Genomic DNA, 12,681 nt, shown 5'->3' with positions numbered 1-12,681 from the left:
AGCCCTATAGCTGAGACACAGTGTGTTACGTGGAGAAACTACCTGCATTAAGCATTACAGATGTTCGGGTGGATTCCTAGCTCGTTAAAGCCCGTAAGGCCTGAGGATTCATTTGAAACTTTTTTTTTCTATAATTGATTTTTAAATGAACTCTAAGGTCTCAACTGAGTACCAGTTCCCAGGCACAGTGGAGCTGGCCATGACCTCTAGCCTGTGAAGCACACCCTCAGCCCCCCTTCTCTCTAAATTAGTTCATTCAATTGACAATAAATGGAACCCATCTTTCTAACATCTCTCCTCCCCAAGGAAGGCTCTGTGATGAAGCAGGAGGCAATGAGATGCCCCTCAAGCGATTGCCTACCAAAGGCATCCCCTGAAATCCGACAGGGGAGTGAACATTTCTTCCGCCTCTGGAAGGCTATTTATGCACCTACTGAAGTGTGACCAGGACACGGCTCAGAGGTGTCAGACGTTTCCTCTTTGTGAATGGGAAGCAGCAGCTTCACTGCCTTGTATGACACCCTAGAACTGTGTAGCTTGTATAAGCTCCCGGATGGTGGGCACTGGGGTGAAAGCAAACTATTCTTAATGGCTGCTTCATCCCAGGACCCAGGCAGCACCAGCAAAGCAACCAGGGGTTCTCCCACCAGGCAGGTGAGACCCGTAGGAAAGGGAGGAGCCAGGGTGAAGTCAAAAGACCGTGCGTTTAGAGTCAGCCAATTTGAGTTACCAAGAGCAAGTCCCTTCCCCTCTCTGGAGTCTTGGTTTTTCCTTCTACAAAACAGATCGAGTCTAATGCCTTGTCATTCACTCTCAAAGCGCCAGGCTCCCCTCTAGAGTTGGATGATATTTGGGGGAACAAGAAAGGCACAGTCCTTGCCCACGTGGAGTTTACATTTAGGGAGAGGAGACAGGCGTTAAATACATATTTACCTAATCCTTGTTCAGTTTTAATTGTGATGAGTATCACTGAGAGGCTAAAATGAGATGTAAATAGTGGACTATGTACTATGTAAAGTGCTATGTACCAGACATCATGCCAGATACTTTACATATAAAAATAATAACCACAACAACTTACATGGCATTAATATGAGCCACTTTTTAAAGTGCTCATCATATATTGACTCATTTAATCCTCATTTAAAAACACTTGTGCTGTAGAAACTACTGTTATCGCCATTTTATAGATGAGAAAACTGAGGTACAAAGAGGTTAATTTGCCAAAAGAAATACTGCCACTAAGTGGCACAGAAAGGCCCCAGGCTGCGTGAGCAATTGAGTCTCTACACTATATGCTGCTTCTCAGGATATGACTGTCTCATTTCATCCTTTCCACAACCTAGTAAATGCCATTGTTATTCCCATTTTCCAGATTTGGACACAAAGGCAAAACATGTAAAGGCCCTCTCTCAGTTCCCACAGCTAGGAGGTAGCGGGGCAGGATGCGATTCACACTGGTGCCTCCTGGGAGGCTCGTGAGGGGGTCCGCCCAGGCCCAGCCGCCAGCCTCCAGCCTCACAGGGAGTGTGTTACTGCCGGGCGGCTTCCTGATGTCTGTCCTGCCCTGCTGTTGCTCAGGTGTTCCTGAAGAGCGACCGCGTGGCCCGCATGGTGCAGAGTGGAGGCTGCTCCGCCAACGACTCGCGGGAGGTCTTCAAGAAGCACATCGAGAAGAGGGTGCGCAGCCTGCCCGAGATCGACGGCCTCAGCAAGGAGACCGTGCTGAGCTCCTGGATGGCCAAGTTTGATGCCATTTACCGCGGGGAAGAGGACCCCAGGAAGCAGCAGGCCCGGATGACAGCCAGCGCAGCTTCCGAGCTCATTCTGAGCAAAGAGCAACTCTACGAGATGTTCCAGAACATTCTTGGGATCAAGAAGTTCGAGCATCAGCTCTTGTACAACGCCTGCCAGGTAAGGTGTCTGTCACCTGGGCCCAGAGCTGTGAGTAAAGCAGGGCCACATGATGATTTCTGTGTGCCCTAGGCATCACTGCCTTCATGTGCATTTCTTGATTAAAAAAATATATATTTTTATTACATCTTATAGCTGCATTGGTAAAAGTTGAATATAATCCAGGCTAGAGCATATTCAGGTTTCTCTTCTGATTTTTAAAAAGAAATTTAAATGTTTTGTGAGCTCCTAAAAATCTCATGGACCCTGGGTATTATGTGTATTGTGTCTAAGGGGTCAATTGGCCCATGTGTGGAAAGTGCCAAAAGATCAAAATGATGTTTGTTTCTTTATTTTTTAAAGATTATGTGCCTTTAAAATAGGTGGTATTTACCAGTTGAAGGGCTTGTATTTCCTCAGTTGGGGAGACAGCTGGACTTAGCACCTGGTCGTCAAGTGAAATTATTTAAAACAGAAAGCTTCCAGAACACCTGAGTTTGTCATACCCATATGTTAGTCACATCTACATTTCTGAGATGGCTAGCTGAGGCTCCACTTGGGCCCACCCCAAAAATGAACTTACATTTTCTCTGGATCACAGTTTGGGGGCGTGAAGTACCCTAGATCTTCATTGCCTGTGACCGTTTCCCCGTTACATTTCTTTATTCACCCACTATTTATTATGTGCCTACTTTGCAGTCTTCGCAGATTTTATTGAATGTTGCTTGGGAGCATTTTTAAAAGGCACATTTGCAGCCCACAGCCCTAGATTCCAGTTCTGCATGCTCAGGGTAGGGCCCAGGAATCTGCATTTTAAACAAGGGCCTCCCTTCCTGGTAATTTTGCTGCTCTTTGCCTTTTAAGAACCATTATAAAAATTCAGCTGTGCCCTGGTTTCCCTGCACCAACTCTGCCCCTAAAGTTGGTAAAGTGAAGACACTGTAGTATATTGGCTAAGAGTTGTTCCTTGCTCAGAAGCCAGCAGACCTAGGTAAATCTTAATATGGCCCTTCACTAGCTTTGGGGCCTTGGGAATTAGTTAACCTCCCCACATATGAACTTGGGATGCAACTGTTATGAGAATTCATGTGTGTAAAGCCCAGAGTAACATGGGGCACTTTGTAAATGGTAGCAGTTAAAGTATATGTGTCTACTGGAAGAGGCAAAAAGTCAACAGACAACATCAGAACAGTGCCATAAATGTTGCTTTTGTTTTTTAATTTTTAATGTTTTAAAATTTATATTGGAGTATAGTTGATTTACAGTGTTGTGTTACTTTCTGCTGTACGGCCCAATGAATCAGTTATACATATATCCACTCTTTTTTAGAATCTTTTCCCATATAGGTCATTACAGAGTATTGAGTTCCCTGTGCTATACAGTAGGTCCTTATTAGTTATCTATTTTATATATAGTAGTGGGTATTTGTCAATCCCAATCTCCCAATTTATCCACCCCCTCTTCCCCCAATTTATCCACCCCCTCTTCCCCCTTGGTAGTTTGTTTTCTCCGTCTGTAACTCTATTTCTGTTTTGTAAGTAAGTTCATTTGTATCCTTTTTTTTAGATTCCACATATAAGTGATATCATATGATATTTGTCTTTCTCTGACTGACTTACCTTCACTTAGAATGAGAATCTCTAGGTCCATCCATGTTGCTGCAAATGGCATTATTTCGTTCTTTCTTATGGTTGAGTTATATTCCACTGTATAGAAGTAAATGTTTAACATAAGAACTACAGGATTTTGAGGCTTCCTTATTCCTGCCTTCATGGCTACCCCCTAATTCAAGACACCCGCATCTTTTACCTGGATGACCAGTGTCTACCCAACTGGTAACCCTGCCTCCCTTCTTGCCCCATGATAATGCACCCATCACGCACCAACTCAAGTGATCTTTTAAAATTGTAAATTGGATCATGACATTTCTGTGCCTAAAACCTTCCAGGGGCATCCCATCACCCCTAGAATGATATTCCAACTCGTCACTACGGCTTGAGGAAGAACAGGAATCAGCCCCGATCATACCACTTTCCCTGCGTGCTTACTCGCTGGCCTTCTTTCTGTTTCCCCAACACATCACATTGGTTCTGGGCCTTTGCATTTGCTCTTCCCTCAATTTAGAATGCTCTTTTCCCAAGACCTTCGCATGACTGGAACGGCTCAAATGTCAACTTCTCCAAGAGGTTTTCCAAGACCACCCCATCTAAAGTTCCCCCTTGCCACACACCTCATCAAGTCATTCTCTTCCCCATTCCCCCGTCCTATTTTTATCAAAGCCTTTACCACTATTATCCATTTCTTGTTCATCTGTTTTTATCTGTTTATTATCTGTCTCACCCTCCCCGCCCACCTTTCACCAAAATGTTGGCCTCATCAGGGTGGCAGTTCATCTCTGCCTTATTTGCTAGTATCTCCAATGCATGAAACAGTTCTTGGCACAAAGTAGGTGTTCAGTAAACGCCTACTGAATTAACAAATGGATGATGGCAGTTTGCTTTACCTGGTTAGTAGGGTCTTATCAACCATTGTAGCTGACCCAGAAATTTCTGGATGTTTTACTAAATAGGAATCTGTTTAGCACTTCATAATATAATATATACATTACATTCAAAGGAATTCCTGACACCCTACTTTCTTCTAAGCCCACTTCAATTCAGAGCACTTATTGCCTACCTGAAGGTAGAGAGTTTCTGTGATGGGCCAAGAAGTATTTTGAAATTCTCAAATAAGTCTCAATGTGAAATTAAATTTAATTATTCTTTTTAATTAAAATGGTACTGCATCCCATGTGGCACTTGTAGAATAGGGTAAACAGGTGGCATTACCATCCATCACCACCATCTTCTCTACCGTAAGAAGATGGGTTGTCATAGCTTCAAAAAGATTGACAATCACCCAGCTGGGTGATAAGTAATACTCAAAGCTACAGTTAGTCAAGTGTTCCTAAACCTGCTAGGCGTAAAGTGGTTCTAGGAATTCATTTTTCTTCTTATTGCAGCAGCTAGCTTATCATGCAAATATTCTGTTCTTGCTTAGACATCAGCGTCATTGGAAAGAGTCTGTTGTTATGCCATTCTTACCTTGATGGCTTTGAACTTGTTGAATAGGGTTAAGAGGCAGCACCTTATTTTGCTCTTTTCTCATAAAAAAATGAATTAATTCGACTCGTATTTTCAACATCTGTTCTATGAGTTAGAAAAAAATATAATAATATAAAAGAATCATGTCCTCTCTCCCCAAAATAATGATTGTCCCCTTAGTTAAAAGAGAATTATAAGACCTATAAAGGGAAGTACTTCTTGGGACAGGAATACTTAAGACATTTCTTATTATATTTTATACTCACACCTACATCTGATTATTGCTTCAGTGGTTCAACTCAGTAGAAATGAGGACAAATAGCATATGAAGAAGAAAAAAACCCCACAAATTAATTCTAAATACATGATTATTTTTAACTTCCATGTCTTTAGTCATCTGAGTTATACAATTGTATTGACAAATACCAGAAATATTTTAAAAGAGATATAACATTGGTAATAATAATACATTACAAATGTTATAGAATTGGGTATTCTCATAACTTACTGGTGGAATATTTTATTATGGTAAACTTTCTGTAGAATAATCTGTTAATTTGCAGCAAAACCCCTTTATAATGGGCAAACCATTTAACCTGGCAGCTCTCCCTCTAGGAATTTGTTATAAGGAGATACTTAGAGATGTGTACAAGAGTATTAAGTCCAAAGATGTTCATTGCAGCATTTTGTATGACAGTGAAAAAATGGAAGCAACTTTAATTCCCAGCAGTAGGCGATTAATTACCTAGATTTTGATTGAACTGTATGAGAGAATACTCTTCAGCCAGTAAAACAACTGAAGAAGAAAGCTTACCGCATGGGGAAATGTTCATGACATATTTCTAAGTGGAAAATCAGGCTATGAACCAGAGTGTGAAGACATAATCCCACTTTTATGGAAAAAGTACTGGATGGGTAAAAAAGAAAACCTTCACTATGCTTATCTTTAGGGATAGCATTATGCTTGATTTTCATGGTTTTCATTTGTGCTTTTCGGCGTTTCCAAATTTTCTGCCTGAAGCACATAGGTATTTTGTAAATAGAAACAAACAGCAAAAACCTCAACAAAGAAACTATCAAAACAATGGGGTAAGAAGAAAATTATCTTCAGCAATGTATTCTAGACTCCAGCCATTAGTATACCACCTTGATGATTTTTTCCATTTCCAAGTACTACCTGTGTGATTATTTATTTAATATTCCTAATTAAGCCAACTCCTAACTCACTTTTTAAGCCTATCTTTATTCTTAGAAGTAATATACGTGAAATCACAGCTTTGGTGTACTAGATCTTTTTAAACAATAGGCATTAAAGTGAAACATAACCATTAAAATAGGAGCTCTTCGTTAGTCTGCCTCTTACATCATCTCACACCATCAGTGATACCACGCCATCCCTGAAAACAGTCCCAGACTGACGAGAACAGATTTCACCTGAAGTCTGTACTTCTCACACCCTGCAATCAGGTTTCAGAAATCATAGATTTACTCACTCGCTTTCTCAGAGATTACACTCGGCTCTGCAGAATTCGATCCACTTGTAGGGGCAAAGATACAGAACTGAAAATCGTATGACTTACGTTCACACCCTGCTTGTATTGGTTTTTGTTTTGTTTTATATTTTCTGATCCTTCTCCTTACAAGACAGAGCAGTTCATAGGTGCTTCCAAATCCGGAAATAACGCATGGTTCCTTGTACGCATATTGCATTTTAGGGGAAAGTGTAATCTGATTTCTGGTGCAGCTTTCTGATGGTTCCTATGATCTCTCTATGAGGTGCTGCTGGGAACTGCAGTTTTTATCTCAAATGAGAAATGATGTTTAACAAAGAATGATTCTATCACTTAGCATATCAACTGTCCGTTATAACATGAACCATGTCTATCAATCCATTTTTTAAAAAGGAAGCTTAATAAATGTCTCCATATTTACTCATAGAATTTTTTAAAGTAGATTGTGTTTATCTGAGATTGCATGGGTCTGTCTCTTAGAAGAGCTTGCTCATTCATACTCAACAGAATCATTGTAAAATCATTGGAAACCCTTATTGTGAAATCAGTGTTGTTTTTATTTTCCTGAACTCTTGAGAGGAAGCAGTCAGTTATGTAGCTATTTGAGCATTTGAGTTGAATTCTAAACCTAACTCAAAAAATGAGTTGAATTCTAAACCTAACTCAAAAACCTAACTCAAAAAATGAAGCAGTCAGTTACGTAGCTATTTGAGCATTTGAGTTGAATTCTAAACCTAACTCAAAAAATGTAGGATAACCTCTTTGAGAATGGGTGTTGTCATCTGAGAAATGAGACTAATATAGACCTGCTTTCCATTTTCATAAAATGCAAAGATGGTGGTGATGTATTTTAAAAGTTTAAAGAATGCAGAGCACTGTTTTTCCTCATTCCTTTAGTAGCCTCCACATCTGGAGTTGACTTAATGACCAGTTAGGTGTACCAGATGTCTGCAACTTCCTACCCCCTCTTCTTAATTTTATGAGTTATCCTTAATTGCTTTGTTCTGAAATGCATGGGCATTTCCCCTTGAAAAACACCTCTGAGATGTTTTCATTTTCATATATTTTAAAATAAAGATAAGTCCTTCTTAGGGAAGCAACCCAGCTAGTTTTCAAGGGGATATGGATGAGTACAAGCTAAGAAAGTTAGCTGTTTCTTCATGTTTCAGTTCTGCTTTTTGAGAACAGCATTTCTGGTTGTGCCCTTACTGATCTCACCTGTAGCTCCTGGAAACATCAGTAGTATGACCCTAACCTTCTCCTCAGACATCATTTGTGTCTCCTGGACAGCAGGGATAACATACACACTCTAACTAATTGAAGATGACAGTATTCTCTTCATTTATCTTCTCTCGATTTCTAGAGATTTTTCACGTAATCCAGAAGACTTGACTGGAGGCACACGGAATATAATTTCCCAATCTATAAACATCTTCGCATTTTCAATATTAAATTCCCCACCATTACTGAATTACTAACTTTCTTAACATTTCCTTTCCTATCCTCCAATCCGTCCTTGATGTACCTTTGATGGTGTGGTTATCTTATTACAGGGCTCTCTTCCTTGGACTTGGTAAACCCTTGGCAGCTTTTCAGTTTATTAGACTGAGGAGAAACCTCAAATTATCAGCTTTCAGCTGTGACCCAGATTACTGGGTTGTATCTATACCTCATTATAGAGTCTTTCATCTCTATAGAAGTGCATATCTTTTTCCTAATCTAGAAGTTTCCAGGAGATCTGTTGTCTCAGAATTTGCTTCATGGGCAGGCTGTATTTCTTAATCACTTTTCTTGGCCCTCTGGCAGCAATACAGTTCTCTGTACCTAATGGTCTTCCAATAAATATCTATTGAAGAAGTGTTTTAAAATCTGAGGGGGTGGACATAGCAGTCTAGTATTAAACACTTTTATTTAGCAACATACTTTCATTATTCATAAATTCATTCATTCAACAGATGTTTTAAGTACCTGCTGGGCACTAACCACCACATGTCGGATACTGGGATAAAGCCTGAACTTTACTGTTTTCTCATAGACAAGTCCCTGTTCTACCTCCTGGCTGTCTTCCTCCTTGCTCACCACAAAACAACTCCCAATGACTTTTATAGCATTTGCCTGCTCAGAGTATTGTATTTGTTTTCATTGTATTGCTGTGTAAAAATTACCACAAACTTAGTGGCTTAAGAGAATCCCCATGTATTATATCACAGTTTTCGTAGATCAGAAGTCTAGCATTACTTAGCTGGGTTCTCTGCTCAGGGACTCATAAGGCTGGAATTCAGGAACTGACTGGGCTGTGTTCTCATCTGTAGGCGCAACAGGGAAGGATCCATTTCCCTGATCCCTCATCTTGTTGATCCATCTCATATCCTTGCAGCTGTAGGAGTCTTCCAAGCCAGCAACAGAGAGAGAGAACATCTCTGGTGCTTCAAGTCTCTGATTTCTAGACCCTCTTTTAAAAGAAGGTCTAAACCACCTGATTAAGTTGGTCCCGTCCCGGATAATCATCCTTTTCCATTAAAGTCAACCGATTAAGGACTTAAATTACATCTGCAAAATCTCTTCACTCTTGTCATATATTATCGATTAGAAGCAACTCATAGAGTCGCCCACCCTCAAGGGGAGGTGAATAGGGTGTGACTCACTGGGGATCATACTAGGGTTTTGGCCACAAGTGCTTTTCTCCCATCCCAGTATTCTTCTTAGAACTCCTTCCAGTATCAATTTAAATGTAACCTTTTAAGAGAAGCCCTCCCTTATCATTCTACCTAAAATAGGCTTCTCCTTGTTTTGGGTTTGTTTGGGTTTTTTTTTTTTTCTGTAACAGTCCTTGTTTATTACCATCATAGAACTTCACACAGTCTGAAATTACCTTGCATACTATTCGTTCTCTTATTGTCTGTCTCCCCCTCTTGATTATCTCTTTAAGAGCAAGGGCCATGTCTGTTGCATTCACCACTATGCGGCCAATACTTATCATAATCCTAGGCACACAATAGATGTTCAACTAAATACTGACTAAATTAGTAAATGCAGGGGCCAAGGCATTAATGGTCTCCTGAGGCTTAAATGCCCACATTGCACAAAGGTGTGTGTTTGGTCGTTTGTTTCTCTTGAGTCAAAGTGCAGCAATGGAGCAGGCATGTCAATCTAGGCCTAAATCAACCTGCTGATTCTCTTATTTTGTAGTGTGGATTTCACCTGAGGTTCACAGTATGCCTTTAGCCATAAACATTCCCTCTGGTCACAGCCTGTCTCTCGCATCACAAGGTTGGAGGAAGAGGTACAGAAATTAAATCTTGTCTTTCCAAAGTCACGTGCTGCCTGTAAGTCATTAGATATTTGATGGACTGCTGGTTTTCAATGGCTTTGCTTGCCAGATGTACTCTAATTTCAGCATTCTTGAGATAAGGAACGAGATCAAGATGTATCCACCACATGAACATGTTCTACTCTGTTAGCAGGAGCAAAATTAGAGGGAATTAAAGATGTGGAGGGTACAGGGCAGAGAGGGCCGGAGAGCAATATTTAATTTCCCAGAGCAACAATTTTCTGATGACCCCATCAAGACTTTTCATCTTACTTCTCTATCAGTTTTTCCTAGAACACATAGCCAGATATTTCTGTCTAACTGTACCTGCTATTATGGAAAGACAGACTGCAATGGAAAGTTGAAATTGAGAGGCAGTGGGAATTGGGAATTTTCTATGCAGGCTTCGAAACTGCTGTAGACATTTTAGAAAGCTGTTCCCTTTGTTGCCAAAATGGAATTATAAATATACTCTTTTGGGCTTCCCTGGTGGCGCAGTGGTTGAGAGTCCGCCTGCCGATGCAGGGGACACGGGTTCGTGCCCCGGTCCAGGAAGATCCCACATGCCGCGGAGTGGCTGGGCCCGTGAGCCATGGCCGCTGAGCCTGCGCGTCCGGATCCTGTGCTCCGCAACGGGAGAGGCCACAGCAGTGAGGGGCCCGCGTACTGCAAAAAAAAAAAAAAAAAAAAAATATATATATATATATATATATATATATATATACTCTTTTATTTGAAGTTCTTTTATAAGCCATGAACCACAAAATTGTAATCAGAGGTGTACTTTCAGAAAAGGACATACAGAAATAGTATTTTCTAATTTTGCCACTGCTCACCCAATGATGGAAGCTATTATAAACCATATGACACAGCTATGCACAGGGAGACATCTGACAAGCCTTCTGACGCACTTCACCAACCCAGACCTCTCATGCTCATTATTTGACTTTACCTTCTTCTTCTTTAATGATTCAGACCTACAGTTAGCAGAAACTTGGGTAATAGAGGTAGTGCACTGGTTCATTTTTGTTGTTATCCTCTTGTTTTAATCCTTTCTGAAAGTATGCATAAAATATCATAGCTCTCTTTCCTGCCCAGCTTGTGAGTGATTCTGCATGTCTATCGTGGTGGGCTTTTATTCAGGGGAGGCCTCCCATCTATGTCCTGACCTCCAGTTGGAACAGTAATAATGCCTACCAGATATGAAGCCTTGACCACGTGCCAGGCACTAAGCCTAGTACTTTACATATATTATCATATTTAATCCTCATAATATGCCTGTAAGCTAGATTGTTTTACCCACATTTTAATTAGCGACCTAAAAAAAGAGAGAAAGAAGGTAAACAGTTTTTCCAAAGTCAAACAGCAAAATCAGGATTTGAACTCAAGGTTATATGACTTTAGAATCATCTCTTTCACATAATTGCTGAAAATAGTGGCGATTTTCCATTGACATAAAAGGTTCTGGAGAGTAAGTAGTAAGTTTATTGGTCCAGCCTGTATTCTAGGAAGACAGGTATGTGTGTGTTGTACTCAATCTTTTAGGAGTCTCTTTTTATATAGCCTGTTCTTTTTTTCTTTTTTTCAGGTTTTCTTTTTTAATATCTTTATTGGAGTATAATTGCTTTACAGTGTTGTATTAGTTTCTGCTGTAAAACAAAGTGAATCAGCTATACGTATACATATATCCCCATATCTCCTCCCTCTTGAGCCTCCCTCCCACCCTCCCTATCCCACCCCTCTAGGTGGTCACACAGCACCGAGCTGATCTCCCTGTGCTATGCAGCTGCTTCCCACTAGCCATCCATTTCACATTTGGTAGTGTATATATGTCAGTGCTACTTTCACACTTCGTCCCAGCTTCCCTTCCCCCCTTCTTGTCCTCAGGTCTGTTCTCTACGTCTGTGTCTTTATTCCTGCCCTGCCGCTAGGTTCGTCAGTACCGTTTTTTAAAAATTCCATATATGTGCGTTAGCATACGGTATTGTTTTTCTCTTTCTGACTTACCTCACTCTGTATGACAGACTCTATGTCCATCCACCTCATTACAAATAACTCAATTTCGTTCCTTTTTATGGCTGAGTAATATTCCGTTGTATATATGTGCCATCTGTTGATGGACATTTAGGTTGTTTCCATGTCCTGGCTATTGTAAATAGCGCTGCGGTGAACATGGTTTTACATCTATCTTTTTGAATTATGGTTTTCTCAGGGTATATGCCCAGTAGTGGGATTGCTGGGTCATATGGTAGTTCTATTTTTAGTTTTTTAAGGAACCTCCATACTGTTCTCCATAGTGACTGTATCAATTTACATTCCCACCAACAGTGCAGGAGGGTTCCCTTTTCTCCACACCCTCTCATCTGGATTTTTTGATGATGGCCATTCTGACTGGTGTGAGGTGATACCTCATTGTGGTTTTGATTTGCATTCTCTAATGATTAGTGATGTTGAGCATCTTTTCATGTGTTTGTTGGCAATCTGTATATCTTTGGAGAAATGTCTATTTAGGTCTTCTGCCCATTTTTGGATTGGGTTGTTTGTTTTTTTGATATTGAGCTGCATGAGCTGCTTGTATATTTTGGAGATTAATCCTTTGTCAGTTGCTTCATTTGCAAGTATTTTCTCCCCATTCTGAGGGTTTTCTTTTCATCTTGTTTATGGTTTCCTTTGCTGTGCAAAAGCTTTTAAGTTTCATTAGGTCCCATTTGTTTATTTTTTATTTTATTTCCATTTCTCTAGGAGGTGGGTCAAAAGGATCTTGCTGTGATTTATGTCATAGAGTGTTCTGCCTATGTTTTCCTCTAAGAGTTTTATAGTGTCAGGCCTTAGATTTAGGTCTGTAATCCATTTTGAGTTTATTTTTGTGTACGGTGTTAGGGAG

The 12,681-nt window shown here is 40.4% G+C and overlaps 1 protein-coding gene across 16 annotated transcripts in view; it reads left to right on the top strand.

The window, feature by feature from the left end:
• CADPS (calcium dependent secretion activator) overlaps positions 1-12,681 on the top strand; it is a 479,603-nt gene that overhangs the window by 119,138 nt on the left and 347,784 nt on the right. For all 16 annotated transcript variants that reach the window (XM_029242782.1, XM_029242794.1, XM_029242791.1 and 13 more), the window contains exon 4: positions 1,582-1,914. In XM_029242782.1, the coding sequence (XP_029098615.1) occupies positions 1,582-1,914 (333 nt within the window). The remainder of the gene's footprint in view (positions 1-1,581; positions 1,915-12,681) is intronic.

Source organism: Monodon monoceros, unplaced genomic scaffold (assembly GCF_005190385.1).
Source record: "Monodon monoceros isolate NGI ecotype Baffin Bay Population unplaced genomic scaffold, NGI_Narwhal_1 Super_Scaffold_3, whole genome shotgun sequence".
NCBI lineage: Eukaryota > Metazoa > Chordata > Mammalia > Artiodactyla > Monodontidae > Monodon > Monodon monoceros.
The sequence above is the reverse complement of the archived record's forward strand: the minus strand, read 5'-3'. Positions and strand labels throughout refer to the sequence as shown.